Source organism: Tachypleus tridentatus, chromosome 6 (genome assembly GCF_004210375.1).
Source record: "Tachypleus tridentatus isolate NWPU-2018 chromosome 6, ASM421037v1, whole genome shotgun sequence".
Classification (NCBI taxonomy): Eukaryota; Metazoa; Arthropoda; class Merostomata; order Xiphosura; family Limulidae; genus Tachypleus; species Tachypleus tridentatus.
In genome coordinates, this window is record NC_134830.1 from 20,636,462 (window position 1) to 20,656,229 (window position 19,768).

At 33.4% G+C, this 19,768-nt stretch overlaps 1 protein-coding gene across 1 annotated transcript; it reads right to left on the minus strand.

Moving 5' to 3' along the window:
- Positions 1 to 6,307: 6,307 nt before the first annotated feature.
- Positions 6,308 to 12,937, minus strand: LOC143254496 (globin D, coelomic-like). The gene is made up of 3 exons (XM_076509668.1): positions 12,639 to 12,937; positions 9,724 to 9,949; positions 6,308 to 7,271 (listed from the first exon to the last, which is right to left on the minus strand). The coding sequence occupies exons 1-3, from the start codon at positions 12,839 to 12,841 to the stop codon at positions 7,083 to 7,085; spliced, it is 618 nt and encodes a 205-aa protein (XP_076365783.1). The 5' UTR covers positions 12,842 to 12,937; the 3' UTR covers positions 6,308 to 7,082.
- Between the last annotated feature and the right edge of the window lie 6,831 nt (positions 12,938 to 19,768).

Here is a 19,768-nt window from a genome sequence, read left to right on the forward strand (position 1 = left end):
TTTATATATATGTATAAAGATGACTGTTTGTTTAATATATGTCCGTACGAGGATCACAATTGCATTTATATCCTAAAAATCAAGAATACGCTGTTTTGATTTTGATATTCATCATTAAACAATAATTTCGAATTATTTTCCCAATGCAACAATATAAATGTCTTTTTCCTTACTCTCATTGGTCAGCAGGTTTAAAAAAAAAACACCATATAAAGTACAAATATTTAAATACTCTATAAGCTTTAAGCTATTTTAGCTTACTGGTGAATAAACATATTGTCACGTAGCCTGTGTTTGACATATGTTTGAAGTAACGTATCACTACACTTTGTATTTACATGCCTAAATTCCACTCTCATGTATATACGAGTTATATTTATCCTTTGGGTAAAATATGAATCTTTTGACATTTATTTACCATACAACAGAAGGACAAGGCCTAAACGTAACCTCTGTGACTGGTATTTTTAATATAATGCCACTGGAAATAATAACATCTTGGATAACTACCCATTATACAAACAGGTTCAATAATTAGCAACTGATAATAATTTACAGGCGTTATTTAATATCACACAACTTTATTTGGATGGACTTCAGAAAACATACATTTTTTTTATAAACATGAACATCAATAACACACTTTTAACATTACGATACCATTATTGTCACTTTGACCCATTAGGTCTAGGTTTTAGATTGATTATAACGAATTACAATTAAACGTGAATGAAAATACCTCAAAAGTATTAATACTTGTATTCTAACCATACGTGCTATTTTACTGAGTAGTGTACAACTGCAGGAAAATGTAAAATATTTTAAGTAAAACGAAATGTAACTGACGTGTACTGAAAGTAATATATTAGACTTTAGAGCGTGAACAATCCCACGGGTATATTGCACTTTTATGAACATAATACAATGTAAGTGGTAGATGTATAACAGTAGAGAATTTGTAACACTTCTTTCACTTTAAGAAAGAAATGGCCTTCTTTAACAAAATTACAAAGTCTGGGAAATAAATTTCTTTCCACACGGTTTTCCTGTCATAATGTAATCGCTACCCTATAGTGTTTCTCAATAGCTGGGATACAATAACAACACCCGAATGCTATGCAACAATATCAGAACAACAATAAAATCAGCTATGTTATACAACAGTAAGCATAAAGTCTGACAACTTCGTTTAATGTCAACATTATATCAATATTTACAAAGCTTTAATGAACCAATAATGACTTTCTGTAAGCTCACATTCCATTGTGATCGTATTTAATACAGACTGATACTGAACACAGTCCCTTCATAAAGCTTTCCTCATAAAATAGGATCCAACATTATCACAACTTTTAAAACACTGTTCATCTCATAATTCTATCATTGCTGAATTTCGACTTATTGGAATATACAAAAGGTCGATGGTCAATTTCAAGAATAAACTCCATCAATTAAGGGTACACAATGCACATCATATAACAGTTATACACATTTTACCTTTCTCTCTTACAGTGTCTTGCTAGTAAAGCTGATGGGAATCAACTTGCCATCAAATTCTTTTAGCAAATGCCTCCAATTTTACTGTCAGAAGCATCAGATCTAAGAATGGATTGGTTGTCTTCGTTTGGTAACATGAGAATAGGCTCACTGCTATGCTTGGTTGACTGTTCTTTGTCAAACCTGTAAGAAAGGCTACTGTGGCTTCGTAAGTAGGAATGAAATATTATAATAATTCAATTAATATCCTGATCTCACTCCTAGTTTGGGATCTTTATGGTTCCCTTATTTTAAATATGTTGTTCTCAAGCAAGCCAATATTCCTCTCATTTATTTGGTGGACCCAAAATTCCACATTTAAAACACCAAACATTCACACTGTGGGTTTAACTGCAAGATTACACATAAACATTTTGTAAAATAAGTGTTTAGGTACTGTTGAGCCATCCTTCCAAGTTTTCGTTTGCACAACGATATCATCAACCTGGTTATGTGGGCTATCCATACCATTCACGAACTTCTACATTTTTACAATAAGAGATACCTTAAGGAACTCATACATCCACATTACAAATGCGGTTCTTCTCAGCACTAGAACCTGCCAATGTTCCTTATTTAAGTCAATATTTTTAAAGAGTTTTACTTTGTTGGTTTTCTGAAATAAATCTTTATACATGAACGTTGGCTCTTGATAAAAATGGTTACCTTAGCAGTTTTTTCTATTCTTTGTACATACATTTGGAATTATCTTTCTTTCATACAGTCAACAGTGAAGATGTATATGGTGAATTCAACAGTGAAGATGTATGTGGTGAAGTCAACAGTGAAGATGTATGTGGTGAAGTCAACAGTGAAGATGTATATGGTAAAGTCAACAGTGAAGATGTATGTGGTGAAGTCAACAGTGAAGATGTATGTGTTGAAGTCAACAGTGAAGATGTATGTGGTGAAGTGAACAGTGAAGATGTATATGGTAAAGTCAACAGTGAAGATGTATATGGTGAAGTTGAATTATTGATAGCGCCAGTTTTTATCTTATGTTGAATGTTTTGCTTTAGGGATTTTTATAGGAAGGACAGAGAATAATATTTGGAAACACTGAGTTGAATGTGCTACTATAGAACATTGGAATATTATTAAAATATATATATAAAATGAGTAGTGAGTGAATGCATCTCATGTCTCTGGGGATCAGCCAATTTTTTTCTTTACAGTAGTTACATACCTGTATCTCTTCTTGAAATTATCATATCCCAGGTTCATAGAGTCTTCAACACCAACTGCCAACTACATCATCCCATTAAGCAACAATACTTTCAATGATAATTGCAGATGACATTTATGAAAGCAGGTCACAGGCATTTATTTCTACTACCATCACCTTCGTGCTTCCATTGACCTTTAGCTGATCATCATATTGAATGTTCTGATACATAATATTATAGTAGGTGTTGACCTTACCTTTGAACTCATCCCTTTATTCTGCATAAACAGCTTTCTATTTTCGAAAGTTTCTCAAGTGTGCAATCTGCAAAGTTTGGTCAAACTTGTCCCTTAGTTCAAAACCTTATAATTAGTCTTAACTATAAGCTTCTCCACCTCTATTGTTCAAAATTCTTTGAAGATATGTTCAACCCTTGAAGAGATATACCATACAATAAATGAAAAGAGGAAAATTCTGTTGATTCTTTATGAAACTCATGGTAATAAAATAATAATATCTATCCAACTGTTTAGGTTGATCACTCTACAGTCTTTTAAACACGATTCTGAGAGTATTATTGACATTTTCAACAAGATCATTAACCCAAGTGTGATATGAGGATATAGTATAGTGAACTACTGTATGATTAGTAGCCATCTTTAGTGCATCAAGAAATAAACTTTGTTTGAATATCACTAATAACCTGTTTCTGTATATATCACTAATAACCTGTTTCTGTATTTTGGCTATATATCACTAATAACCTGTTTCTGTATTTTGGCTATATATCACTAATAACCTGTTTCTGTATTTTGACTATTGTTTCTGTATTTTGGCTATATATCACTAATAACCTGTTTCTGTATTTTGGCTATATATCACTAATAACCTGTTTCTGTATTTTGGCTATATATCACTAATAACCTGTTTCTGTATTTTGGCTATATATCACTAATAATCTGTTTCTGTATTTTGGCTATATATCACTAATAACCTGTTTCTGTATTTTGGCTATATATCACTAATAACCTGTTTCTGTATATATTGACCAGTGCTCTGATTACGCTGTCAGCGGCTATATTTTGTCCGTTGTAAGAATCAGAATACCTTGTCGCATGGGTCACAAAGATTATTATGTACGTATGACTATTTTTGAAAGATATATCAATCACTGGCACTTTTACAGTGGAGCCTTTGGGATCTTTTCCTTGTATGGGTTCTCTAGTAGACGTAGCACAATCTACAAAGATGAGCCATATCACATTGTACCTCAGGTAATTAGAATATATCCATATTATATCATATCGAAAATACAACACAAAGAAAGATCTTGGTGAATATATTATAAAGATATAATAACTTTGTTTAATGTAATATAAAGACTAAATATAGTAGATATTCTCCAGATTATAACTGAAGAATAATTTCCAAATAATTATGCCAGACAACGCATTTCAGATAACAAACCTGCACAGCTTATTCCAAACAATAACTTTAGCAAATAATTTGGGTAAGTCTGTTTCACAGAATATTTCCAGGGAGATATACCGTAAGTGATAACTTTGGTAAGTGTATATTAGATATTAAACCTTGTAAGCATGTATTCAATATTCGCCCCCTTTATGATATCGGGCGAATCTATTCATACTACTAATTACACAGGTAGAAAAGTCTAATATAGCAGGTTTTGTGAACATGTACGATAAAATAATCCTGGTGAATATATATATATATATATACACATCTATTAATCTATTTCACTTCAGGAGACAAGTTATAGTGTGTGAATCTATCCTACATAACTGTATTTATAAATATCTTCGAAAATAGGTTCTCCCATTAGTGAAGGTACACCGTACACTAGAATTTTTCATACCAATAATTAAAAACGATAAAGAAAAATTGTTTGAGGATGATAAGAAAAATCTTAGATCTTAAAGTTGTTCTAACAGCTCCAAATATGTCCGATTAAAGATCAGAATCTTATGTCCAACGAGTAAACTAGTAGCAGTAGTCTTACTATGTCTTCTGCCCTTGTTATATTGCTACTAAATTACCTAGAAAATAATTTTGATGAACTAATATTCACATATATGCTAGATGGGGAATATACCCTCGACAATATTATTCATTAATCTGATAAGCATATCCTAGATAGTAGTTTATTTTCAAATCCTAAATGATAAAGCTAGTGGGCATATCCCAGATAAATAGTTTGGTGAACAAATCTTAGACAGTAGACCCGATTTGGCCAGATGATTTGAGAACTTGACTCGCAATATGAGGGTCGCGGGTTTGAATCCCCGTCACATCAAACGTCCTTATCATTTCAGCCGTGTGGGCGTTATTATGTTCGATCAATCCCACCATTCGCTGGTGAAAGAGTAGCTCCAGAATTGGCGGTGGGTGATGATGACTAGCTACCTTCCCTCTAATCTTACACTGCTAAATTAGGGACGGCTAGCACAGATAGCCCATCGTGTAGCTTTGTGCGAAATTCAAAACAAACAAACTTAATATCCGTAGTGGACAGAGCACAGATAGCCCATCGTGTAGCTTTGTGCTGTGTTCCAAATAAAGAAACAAATTATTCAGAAATTAAATATAATTTTTCTCTTTCAGCTTTATAAGTGCACCATATCAAAATTATAAGCAGACAGATACATGAAGAGTGACTTCTTATGACAGAATATAGCATTTATTGATGATGTACATGGCTATAGTTTTGGACATATTTCTGTATGTGTATGTGTGTTTGGTTTTGTTTGCACTTAGAAAAGCTATTTTAATCTTGCTAATAATGAGTCCGCTAAAAAAAAAGTGCTAACTTTAAGCTTGTAGTCGAATCTTATTTTTTCGTAATTTCACTTGTGATCCAGTGAGCTAACTGTATGCATTGATGCCATATGGAAGTCTTTCTACTCGAGGTTGTTTTGTAGATTAGTCCCCCAAGAATTTTTTTAATGTCACTCTGGAATATGCACCTATTGCCCATTTTAATTTTTGTTGATGCAACAGAAACACAGTGCATAAATGATCTATAGAAAATAATTCATACACGTGTTGATAATGTCCTTATAATACAAATTTATTTGCCACCAAAAGAGTTCGCTTTTAAAAACTAGTTTTGTGATATTGTTTTTATTCAAAGTTAGTTTTGTTGATATTATGTTACTACAACATAAAGTTTGTTTTGTTAATATTATGTTACTACAACATAAAGTTAGTTTTGTTAATATTATGTTACTGCAACATAAAGTTTGTTTTGTTAATATTATATTACTGCAACATAAAGTTAGTTTTGTTAATATTATGTTACTGCAACATAAAGTTTGTTTTGTTAATATTATGCTACTACAACATAAAGTTTATTTTGTTAATATTATGTTACTACAACATAAAGTTTGTTTTGTTAATATTATGTTACTGCAACATAAAGTTTGTTTCGTTAATATGTTACTAAACATAAAGTTAGTTTTGTTAATATTATGTTACTGCAACATAAAGTTTGTTTTGTTAATATGTTACTAAACATAAAGTTAGTTTTGTTAATATTATGTTACTGCAACATAAAGTTTGTTTTGTTAATATTATGTTACTACAACAACATAAAGTTTGTTTTGTTAATATTATGTTACTACAACATAAAGTTTATTTTGTTAATATTATGTTACTACAATATTTCAAATTAAATTAACATTTTAATACCCATACCAGCCGTCTTGACAATACATTTTTACTTCAACGGGTTTGTCGTCATCACTGTATTCTCAAGACGGCTAATATGGGTGTTAAACGTTTAATTAGAATATAGTACAAAACAACGTTTTAACTTCATGGTGATACGGTGCACTTGTAAAGCAATACATTCCCTTACAAGTTTGCCTATGTTTAAAAAGTATCGCGGAAGATAAGTGGATGGAAGAAGCGCAGAGTTGCAAACTTTCTTTGTTAACCTGAAGATGACCTTAGAAGGTCAACACTTTGTTATGTACTTTATTTTAATTAAAGTTTTAACACCCATACCAGCCGTCTTGAGAATACATTTTTACTTCAAATGGGTTTCTCGTCATTAATAAGCTCTTGAATATAAGTTAATTCCAGGTTGAAAATGGTGCTTCAGTGTTCACCATCTGATAACCATGCATTACAAAATGTATGATATAAAAGATCTTCTGGATGCTGCTTTAAATTTCAAGAGAGCAACTGTAATCATTTATGTCACTGTTAGTGCAAGAGATTTCTGCAGAGACTCTCGAGTGTGTGAACTCGATTTTCTGATGAAAGTTCAATGAGTAAAAGTTTACTTGCAGAGATAAACCTTGTCAGTAATCTCAAGTAAAATATTAAAGAGTTAGTGAACTTTTATGTTCAGAACATTTTACAGTTGTGTTTGTGTGTGAAGATTTTGGAGAGGCAACTGATCAGATTCGGAATGTTGTTCCATCATGGCGGTTTTCATTACCCACGCCACGTATCGGAAAAGTTGACACCAAGCTCCTTCTATCTCTGTTGTCCAATGAGCTTCTAACGACGGTCTGATGGCGTTAACGAACTGAGGACCTATCCACTGAAGAATCAATGAAAAATTGAGGTAAGGAAAAGAATGATTTTAATTTTTATTTAATAAAAAAACTTATCTCATTGTTAAAACTTTACAACACTGAAAGAAGGTTATACAATCAATTACTCGTATGTGGTCAGTTGGAAAGAAAATATAAAAGCTACCTTTTACTTGCATTTTTCTTTCTTTTTTTTCTTATATGAAAGAATCACCTTCACGTTTTGATTTTTAAAGCATTCCGGATGAATGAACAAAGGGTTTTGAAAACCACTGGCATGGTATCAGTGACAAAATATCAATGTAGTTTTATGTATAGGAGGGTAGTGTTTCTTCGTTTATGATTTCTTGCTTGGTTTTTACTTCCAGTTTTGTTGTTCGATGTGAAATACTGATAATACTCGAGCACTTACATAGAGGATTCGTTTACTGGTTTTGTGATATTGTTTTTATTCAAAATTAATTTTGTTAATTCTACGTTTTTTTGTTAATGGTACTACAGCATAAAGTTAGTTTTGTTAATATTACGTTACTGCAACATAAAGTTAGTTTTGTTAATATTATATTACTACAATATAAAGCTAGTTTTGTTATACACGTATTACGTCACAACAACATAAAGTTAGTTTTGTTAATACTATGTTACTACATTATTTCAAATTAAACTAAAATTTAACGCCTGAAAACAATAACAACTTACTGGGCCAAATACAAGTGTGAATGAAAATAACAGAAGACAAAAGGAATGGAAAATGAATCGTGCAGTATTTAATTTTCTCACAGGTATTTTCCCAGAATTCTTGTTTAATTTGTCAAGAAGCGAAAACAAAGAATTGTTTAAAAGTAACCAGATTTCCTTGTGGTAGAGAAATAAACAGCATAGTAAAAATGTTATTTATTTATTTACTGTTAAAAAACAACAACTTATTTCACACTGAAAGCTACACACTGTTAAAAACAACTTATTTCACACTGAAAGCTACACACTGTTAAAAAACAACTTATTTCACACTGAAAGCTACACACTGTTAAAAAACAACTTATTTCACACTGAAAGCTACACACTGTTAAAAAACAACAACTTATTTCACACTGAAAGCTACACACTGTTTAAAACAACTTATTTCACACTGAAAGCTACACACTGTTTAAAACAACTTATTTCACACTGAAAGCTACACACTGTTAAAAAAACTTATTTCACACTGAAAGCTACACAGGATTAAAAAACAACAACTTATTTCACACTGAAAGCTACACACTGTTAAAAGAACAACTTATTTCACACTGAAAGTGACACACTGTTTAAAATTGTGCTTATTTCACACTGAAAGCTACACACTGTTTAAAAAAACAACTTATTTCACACTGAAAGCTACACACTGTTAAAAAAAACAACTTATTTCACACTGAAAGCTACACACTGTTAAAAACAACTTATTTCACACTGAAAGCTACACACTGTTAAAAAACAACAACTTATTTCACACTGAAAGCTACACACTGTTTAAAAAAACAACAACTTATTTCACACTGAAAGCTACACACTGTTTAAAAAACAACTTATTTCACACTGAAAGCTACACACTGTTTAAAAAAACAACAACTTATTTTACACTGAAAGCTACACACTGTTTAAAAAAACAACTTATTTCACACTGAAAGCTACACACTGTTTAAAAAACAACTTATTTCACACTGAAAGCTACACACTGTTAAAAAAACAACTTATTTCACACTGAAAGCTACACACTGTTTAAAAAAACAACAACTTATTTCACACTGAAAGCTACACACTGTTTAAAAAACAACTTATTTCACACTGAAAGCTACACACTGTTTAAAAAAACAACTTATTTCACACTGAAAGCTACACACTGTTTAAAAACAACTTATTTCACACTGAAAGCTACACACTGTTAAAAAACAACTTATTTCACACTGAAAGCTACACACTGTTAAAAAAACAACTTATTTCACACTGAAAGCTACACACTGTTAAAAACAACAACTTATTTCACACTGAAAGTTACACACTGTTTAAAAAAACAACTTATTTCACACTGAAAGCTACACACTGTTTAAAAAAACAACTTATTTCAAACTGAAAGCTACACACTGTTAAAAACAACAACTTATTTCACACTGAAAGCTACACACTGTTAAAAAACAACTTATTTCACACTGAAAGCTACACACTGTTAAGGTTTCCAACGTTTAATATCTACGTTTTAACTTTCTATCTCTCTTTTTTACAGCTTGTAACGTACGAAAAACATGAAATTGGAGAAACCGTTCAGTCACTCTCAATTTTATGTCAAACATTGAAAATTTAGTAATTTTTACTGTTTTTTTTTTCAAGAAGAAAGAGAGCATCAATCAGTATTATCTATGCCTTTCTTATTTTGTCAATATCGTACGTTGTTGTAAAATGAAAGTAGATTTAAATATACAAACTCACATCAATATACTCAGGTTTTGCTCCATAATAGATGTGTTTTCTTCCAAGGTCTGTGAGTAACTGGTCCATCTTTTTTTCCTCGTTCAAGCGTGCCATTATTTTTTGAACAAACCCCATCACTCGAAGCGCATGCGCTCTCAATTCCTTGCTGTAACGGAGCTCATTTTGAGACAGCCCCTTGAAGGGTAAGAAAACTTCTTGGACATCTGGATGAGTTTCAAATAAGCTGTTTACACAAGGGGTGTTAATAAATTACATATTAAATAAATTCAATGAAACAAACAGAGACGAAAGTTAAATAACACAAAGTCAGTGTCATTATAACATTACACAATGTACATGTAGTGTTATCTACGTACAAAGTAATAATTTATATTCATCTTCTTAAACATAACAGGTTGATTAAAATTCATAATATTATATTATCAGTTTAACTGTTCTCTTTCCTTATACTAAAAACAGATAGTAAATAATCGAATATTTATGAATCAAACCTCTATTTTTGAAGTATCATTTGAATATGAAACGTTAAAATATGTATTCAACCATTATTTTTATCTCTGAAATATCACACTGAATGTAAACAGTGATGTAGGACATGTTTGAAGTGGCTGAATATGTTACTCTTTTGTAATGTTTCCTTATAACACTAGGATTTGCTACACGATAAACAGTTTTTTTTGGAACACTAAACTTTGTCGAAAGTTTTTGGATAACTCAAAGTAAATTTCTTATAAAATATATGTAAGAAGTTATTGAAACCATCCATTAGTTATGCTGTATGAACAAGGATAAATGCAAATATAAAATAGTTACATGTTTAATAAATTTAGATATTTCATTTATTGAAAACGATAATCGCAAGGCTTAACATATTTACGTAAGAGTTTGTTTGTTGCTAAGTCCAAATTTGCAAAAAGGGCTATCTTTGCTCTGGCCACCATAGGAATTGAGTGCCGAATTTTAGCTAAGCTACAGGAGGACCATAAAAACAAAAGCTATTAACGCTAAATAAATTGATTATAGTTTCGTAACACAAGTTATAAAGCTTACATGACTGATGTTTTTAGTAGCTCTTGTATATTAACATACAAGCTGTCTTTTGAACTTAAAACTCTCAATGATTGTTTATAGCGATTTATTTTAAACGTTATTGCAACAATACATTTCATTATAACAATTTTGAACAATGTTTTCCTCGGAACATTTTAAACAATACATTTCGTTATAACAATTTTGAACAATGTTTTCATCGGAACATTTTAAACAATACAACAAATTTCTTTAACATACTCCAGTTAGCGTTTCTTTTACAGACGTTTTATTGTAAACATTATTATATTAGGCTTTTACTAGCATCTTCTATGTGGTACCTTTACTGTAATATAATAATGTAATATAAAATAATAATAATATCATTACACTTAAAACTGTGTATAAGAATATTCTTTTTAAAATAATTATTTTAAGTGATTTGGTAAACAATGAATACGATTTTCAACAGACCTTTGTAGTTAAGATCATTGGACTAACTCGCGATTTTACTATGAAAATAATAATTTGATCAGGCCTTTTATTTCAAAATTAAAAGTAAATGCTGCCATCCTTGTTTACGCAGTTTTGCAAATTTTTTAATAACAAAATAGATCAAATACGTTTACTCAAATTTTGTGGGTGTATATATATATATATTTAATCAGTCAGTAAACTGTTATGTATATGATAGACAACCTTTGGATTTACAGCCTCCCAAGTTTCGTGCCAGTTCCTTCTTTTCACGTGCCATAACCACTTTGGTTGAGGTAAACAAGACATGTATACTCTACTAGTGTACTAGAGGGTGGTGGTTGAACATAATGAACCATACACACACGTATGAGCTTGTTCGCTTCTTCTTTGTGAGTATTTGTGCATGTTGGATTTTCGATACCTAGGAGGGTCAGGTGCAAAATACCTCTTCCTCCTGTGAGCTTGTGTATTTGTTTGTTTGTTTGTTTTGAATTTCGTGCAAAGCTACACGAGGGCTATCTGCGCTAGCCGTCCCTAATTTAGCAGTGTAAGACTAGAGGGAAGGCAGCTAGTCATCACCACCCACCGCCAACTCTTGGGCTACTCTTTTACCAACGAATAGTGGGATTGACCGTCACATTATAACGCCCCCACGGCTGAAAGGGGGAGCATGTTTGGCGCGACGCGGATACGAACCCGCGACTCTCAGATTACGAGTCGCACGCTTTAACAAAACATACCAGTAATACTGTTTTCTCTCAGGCGTTTCTTGAATTGCTTTGTTAATATCATCTGTTTCCCAAAAGTTCAGTACCTGCTGAATATTTCAGTATCTAAACTGAATGGCCAGGTGTGTTAAGGCGTGCGACTCCTAATCCGAGGGTCGTGGGTTCGCGCCCGCGTCGCGCCAAACATGCTCGCCCTCCCAGCCGTGGGGGCGTTATAATGTGACGGTCAATCCCACTATTCGTTGGTAAAAGAGTAGCCCAAGAGTTGGCGGTGGGTGGTGATGACTAGCTGCCTTCCCTCTAGTCTTACACTGCTAAATTAGGGACGGCTAGCGCAGATAGCCCTTGCGTAGCTTTGTGCGAAATTCAAAAACAAAAAACAAACCATTTAAAATATATTTCGTTTCGTTTTCACAATGGTACTAGTAATTAGTACCACAATGTGGAACATTTACATTGTATTGATTTAATTCTTCTAGTAATACGTTTCTCAAAGTGTTTAACCACTGTTAGTCTGCTAATTGAGTACAGTGTTGTTTTTTTTTACGTGATTTGATACAACGGGTCGAAAATGTTTAGTTCTATGTACAGTAGAATATGTGATGTTTGTGTGTGCTTAGGCGTTATTGTCAAAGATTGTTTATTTCTGTGGAACTCTCTAATAATATACGAGCTTACTTCATAAAGGCAATAACTCCTACACGGGAAATATTTTCAACCAGAAGATTCCACGTGTTGGTCAGAAGAGCTATCTGGTTACTTGTCAGTTCAGGCCGTTCCATTGGATATGCAGTTTCACTGGACACAGGTCCATTATGTTGCTGTGGGAAGCTGCTTCCTTTCTTCTTCAAAGATACAGCTTTGGTCAGTTTACACCCCATGTTGCGTTAGATTTGAACTGAGAGATAAATATGTTATTCTTTATACACTAAGTTGTAGTGACACGCTGTTTAGCTACAACTGTAATTTTCAGTAGAAAAACAGTTTGTATTATATTTTAGCCTGAAACCAAACTCATGTCTATTCATTATCTGCAGAAAAAAACACAAATTGAGTTCTATTCCGAAACATATTCAAGATGTCCACGCTTACCTAATTTTCGGAGTTCAACACATTTTTGTGGTAGTTTTAATCAGCCAGTTTTGGTGTCTAACACTACATATCCATAGCAGAAATGCTTTGCCAGTTCTCGGTGTACAACACTGTATATTAATTTCTAAATATTCCAAACTACAGTATGACATGTTAACATGTTTCATATCGTACATTTTAAAATTGTTTTACATTATTTCTCGTTCTGATCGCTAAAAACCAAAACCACAATAATAATTTTATGTATTATCTTAAACGAAGTACATACTGTATACAAATGTAATCAACATATAAAAAAGTGCCAAGTGAGAGAAAATTCAGTTTCATTCAAATATTACTTACACTAAAGCTGACTAAACACATAAGGGTTTTTAATTGTCTTTCACCACAATGTGCTTATATTTATATAACATATAAATATATAAGAATGAAGTTTATTCTTATGAAGAAGGGCTAATAAAGACGAATATTTCTTGAATCTGTGAATCACATGTTTGTAATGTTACATTTTGTAAAAAATAAGTTTTTTATTTTAGTATTTTCGCGCAAAATTTCATAAATGACTGTCTGCACAGTCTTTAATATTTTGAAGTGGTTTGGTTTGTTTTGAATTTTCGCGCGAAGGTGCACGAGGGTTATCTGTGCTCACCGTCCCTAATTTAGCGGTAAAAAACAGATCAAATAGATCACTTTTTCACATAACAAATATCAATGCGCAAAATTATTTAAAAATCACTAATGTAATGAAATACACCATTTTATAGGTTATTATGTGACATGCTATAAACCACGATTGAAACCCTCAATTATAATAAAACTTGACTGATCAACAAAAATATCAAACATTCACAAAGATGTAAATTGCTTTATTATAATTTAACAGCGATATTGAACTTTAAATTTATTATTTGATTATGTCAGGGACATTAATTTTATAACAAATTATTGAAGAGTTAAACACACACTAGGGTTAATTTTGTTCAATGTGCTGTTTTATCTCCACCACGTCATGTGTAATGTCGTACTTTACTCTTACTGTTTCCATAATTAATTAAGTTTGTTTGTTTTTTTAATTTCGCGCAAAGCTACACGAGGGCTATCTGTGTTAGCCGTCCCTAATTTAGCAATGTAATACCAGAAGGAAGACAACTAGTTATCACTGCCCACTGCCAGCTCTTGGGCTATTCTTTCACCAACGAATAGTGGGATTGACCATGATTATATAACGCCCCAACGGTTGAAAGGGCGAAAATGTTTGGTGTGACGGGGATTTGAACCCGCGTCATTCAGAATACGAGTCGAATACCTTAACCACCAGACCATGCGGGGCCTGTTATAAGACCTGTCAATAACATAAAGATTAAATACTCTACCATTGACAACAATATCAAATCCTATATTACATCTTTACAACAAATAGAAACAGTTAAAGCTTTAAAAACAAACGTAGAGAAAACAAGTTTCTGCGGCCATGGTTCATACGATTTCACGTATAACAGCACAGCAAAGGAAAATTACTATAAAAACACCGAGACGAAAGAAACGGTAACACGAAAAAAACAACAACAACAAACAAACCAAAAACCATTTCAATTTGTGGACTAAATGCAAAAGGTAACAGAATGTACTTGGATTTTAAAATACACGTGTCATCCACGTGTCGTAACCTAAGGTATCAAAATAAAGTGTGTTAACAAATGTACAAACACCTCACACAGAAGGGAAGACAAGCTGAGCTCACAATTTTACTTCAGAAGTTTCCCCAAGATTAAAACAAACGTTAGAGAAACTCAGCGTTGTGTTAAGATTTACAATATAAAAAGCATTAATCAACGGAGTTTATTTCCCGATATTAATTTGTATTCAAAGCAACTTAAAGCATCTTATGCAAGCACATTTGTGAAAGAACAAATATCAAATAACACTAAATGTTCGGCTGCTTTCAAATTAACTTTTTAATTTTTTGTGCGTAAAATATCGTGTATGTTTTACCACATCAATATAAAAGTTAGTTAAAGGGAGAACATAATTGGGTAATAATTTAAGAACCAAACGAGTGGAAGAAACAATTATGGACTTTCGAGCGAGCATAAAGCCGAAGAAAGTCGCGTGAATGTTAAGATAGTTCTTTCGTTATGAGTGAAAAAGACAATTTCTCACAACATTATTTCACCGTATTGTAAAGAAATGCAATTGAATACATTTTAACTTCAGAATGGGAACTATGTTTCAACAGTTTCTTACTGTTAGTGTTGTAATAACTTTTATCTAAAATAACACATTAGTCATTTTTATCAGTATTTGTAACTACAATATTTTAACACAATCACCTTGAAGTTTTATTACTTTAAGGTTATATATACGTTACATTCAGCGTTAAAAGTAGAAGTTGGTAGTTTGTTGGTCGTCATTAAGTTTTCATAATATAATTATCAGTTGTCTTAAGAACATTTCAGTATAAAAAAATCACATCTTTAATTTACAAATAATTACTAACAAAAACTCAAACCTGAAACAAAATTTCTCAGGATTAGCCATTAAATTATGGATGTGGTTTAATATCATCATAGCCCTCTGTGGCTGAAAATTAAATTACTTTGAGCAGAATTCAAATGACAAGTAAATGACTAATTCAGGTTTGGTTTGAGTTACGCGCAAAGCTACACGAGGGCTATCTGCGCTAACCATACCAATTTTAGCAGTGTGAGACTAGATGGAAGACAGATAGTCATCATCACCCACCGCCAACTCTTGGGATACTCTTTTACCAACGTATAGTGAGATTGGTCGTAAAATTATAACGCCCTCACGGCTAAACAGGCGAACATGTTTGTTGCGACGGGTCTGGAACCAGCGACCCTAAGATTACGAGTCGAGTGCCTTAACCACCTGGGTATGCCGGGCCTGACTAATTCAGGTCCTGCGTCGCTCGAATATTTTAAGAGAAGGAGGAGAATTACATCTCAGTTTTCCGGGTCTTAAAGACCTAAACTCTGATGAGGATATATACAGACGCATAGTGCCACTTGGAGAAATTATCTTCAAAAGTAGCTTAGTCCATCATTACTTTTATCTGCAGATGGTTGTTTATATTGAGGTGTTTTTAATTTTTTACCCCAGGAGATGAACAATAATGTTTATTTTTACTCTGGTAGTAGATAATTTCACCTGAAGATTAAAGACAAAAGTTTTTCGTAACGTCATCCTTTCCATCTGAGCTACTTTGGTAGATTAAACCTACAATATTTTCTTCAAATGTCACATGTTGCCTCTTTCAACTTTGTTCATTATGAAGTTCACGCCCAAATCGGCCCGGCATAGCCATGTGGTTAAGGCGCTCAACTCGTAATCCGAGGGTTGTGGGTTCGAATCCCGTCACATCAAACGTGCTTGTCCTTTCAGCCGTAGGAGTGTTATAATGTTACAGTCAATCCCACTATTCATTGGTAAAAGAGTAGCCCAAGAGTTGGCGGTGGGTGGTGATGACTAGCTGCTTTCCCTCTAGTCTTACATTGCTAAATTAGGGATGGCTAGCACAGATAGCCCTCGTGTAGCTTTGCGGAAATCCAAAACAGACCAAACCACGCCTAAATCATGAATAAAAGGAAAGAACAATTATCTTTCTTAATGAAATAACTAAATTTAGTTATCAGTTTTATCTTATATTTCAATCTCGAATGTTTTCATAGATTGACTACTAAATGCTTCATAAGTTTTCATAACAAAGTGGGGCTACTAATTTCAAATATAAATAATAAAGTACACCCTCAGAATAAATCAACAATGAAACATGGAGACAATGTCCATCAAGGCTAATGCCTCTTTGTTTTATTAAAGTTGTATTATACAATACATTTTAGTGTATTAAAGTGTGACTTTAATATTATATAAAAAGCATAATTTTATTTTATGATTAACTACTGTTACTTTTGATAACTACTTGACCTGGAAAGTTAACTTATCTTTACTTAATTACAGTATTTCTCAACCTTCTGCAAGACATATCTAGATCAATCTGGAGACTAAATCCAGAACTGCCATCTACTCTTGTCTCAACCTAATTATGCTTTGTTGATTTTGGTCTCCTTTCCCTTTTATAGTCATCTAAAGATCAATTAGTGTGCCATGTATTGATCTAGTCTTTCGCAACAAGTTACCTAATTCAACTGGTGAATTATGTGATTATATCACTTTTCCGTCTACCATCAAACACCTTCGTACTCGATGTATTATTTGAAGTTTACAAATCAGACATGCTGTTACTGACGACATGCTCAACAAAATAGTTTATTCTTCAAGAAATCCACTGTCCACCACTTTATCAGATTCCAATTGTTTACTTCACGATTCCACACCATTGTGTCCACAACAGAGGATGTTGCTAATCAAAGATTACATTAAGATTTTACATCAGATATTACTTTTCAGTTTTTATAATAAAAGAAATCTGTAACATAATCATTACCATACCAGAACGTTGTAATATTATGCACATACCTAAAGTAGTTCATATTACTGAATGGGAAATTTAAAGGACCTGACGAATATTTCATACACAACGCTATAATAAAAGCGTTTTATAGTATTTATTTGAAATTATATATTACTTACCATTTTACCATCATATATGTATCACACACTGTTTCAAAGTCACAATACTAAGCTCTATAGTTCACTTCCTATCTTTGATATATTATTTAGGCAGAGTATTCATAATGAAACTTTGTAGAATGGACAGCAACTGCCTGTTGTGGAGACACAAATGTAGAGGACGACGTTTCAAAACTCGTCCGCCTTTCGTCTTCAGGTCAGTGTGTGTGTGTAAGGTGTTGTTGGTCTTTTATGGTGTTCTGATGGATTGTGGAGAGCGTGTTATGATTGGTTGGGTTATCACTGTTTCTGATTGGAGGAGAGATTTACTGTAGATTCAACCAAAGACATCTATCCAAGCAGAACGTCAAAATATCGTAGAGATTTTAAAACAGAATGGTTACACTTCCTCTTTCATCAAAAACTCCTTGAAGATCACGACAGAAAGAAAGGATAAGAAAGTCACCACCACTTCCACCATTTATCTACCATACCTACAACATTTCAGTAAAAAACTCAAACGCATAGCCAAGAAATTCAACATAGATGGACCGATGGAAGTTCTATAGTACGTTAAGGTCCATTCTGGTAAAAAAAGAAACAGCGACCTACCAAAGAGATTCTCAAAATCGTCATATATGAAATTCCATGTTCCTGAAACGATACAAACATAAGAGAAACGGAAAGAAAACTCGCGAAAAGAATAAAAGAACATAAAGATAGTACAAAACTCATGAAAACACAAAATTCAGCCATTGCAGAGCACGACACGTCAATTGGACACAGAATGACTGGCAAAAAACTAGAAACATCGACACAGACAAATTCTGGAAGACAAGAAAAAACAAAGAATCGTTTTATATTAACACTATTAAACCTTCACTAAACAGAGATTCCGGATTAAAGATGAGTTATCTGTGGCTGCCATTGGTTGAATCTACAGGAAATCTCTCCTCCAATCAGAAACAGTGATTATCCAAATAATCATAACACGCTCCCCACAATCCACAAGGACACTATAAAAAACCGACGACACCTAACACACACACTGACCTACCACCGACCTCAACACCAGTAGTTCTTCAACCACCGGAATTAGTTCATCCGCTGTATCTCCTACCAACCGACAAGATAAAGAAAGTCGTCCACAGCAAGAAGTAACAAATAACCTCAAGACAGTCAACAAAGGCACCCCAGTGGTTCAGCGGTATGTCTGCGGACTGACAACGCTAAAAACCGGGTTTCAATACCCGTGGTGGGTAAAGCACAGATAGCCCATTGAGTAGCTTTGTGCTTAATTCAAAACAATAACAGTCAACAAAGATATGCCACCGACTTCAGTTAATGATACCGTTACGAGACAACCAGCACCACCACCAGCCATCATCGTAGAAGGTATACCAGCATCAGTTCGTCAACCTGAAATCGCCAAACACCTTCAATCTGTATTCCCACCAGTGACTTTTACCGAAGTTCGACGCCTACCACGTGGAGGCTTGGTCATAAAGTGCTAACACCCGAAAGACTGCGCCAAACTATTAAAACCATGGCTATCCCAAGCTTCTGACGGCGCTAAACTTAATATCCATGTACCAGAAGACCAGTCCCTTTCTAAACAAGTCGTAATACGAGGGATTGACAGTGATATCAGTCCCCAAGAAATAAAAGAAGAATTAGCACGCCAGGACATCCAGACAATCAACATTGAACGCATCAAAGCCACCAAGACTGGTCACCCAACACCACTGATCCGTATCTACCTTAAAGCCATCGAGTTAGCTGAGAAGCTGATCAAGGAAGGAGTTACACTATGGATTCTTAAGCTCCAAGTAGAAGAATCAAAGCAACCCGCTACAGTTAAAGTCCTCCAATGCTTTAACTGCTAAAAATTCGGACATGCTCGTGCTGCTTGCAAAACAACCCCAAGGTGTGTAAGGTGCAGCGGACCACACATAACAGCAGAGTGCCCAAAAAATTCCAGAAGAAACCTGTTGTGCCAACTGCAGTGGTCCACACGCAGCTTCATATCGTGGTTGCCACGAATACCCGAAAGTCCTCACTTTGAAATGACACATATCCTGAACATATAAAGTCAAAGAATTCCACCAATCACACAGATCAACCCA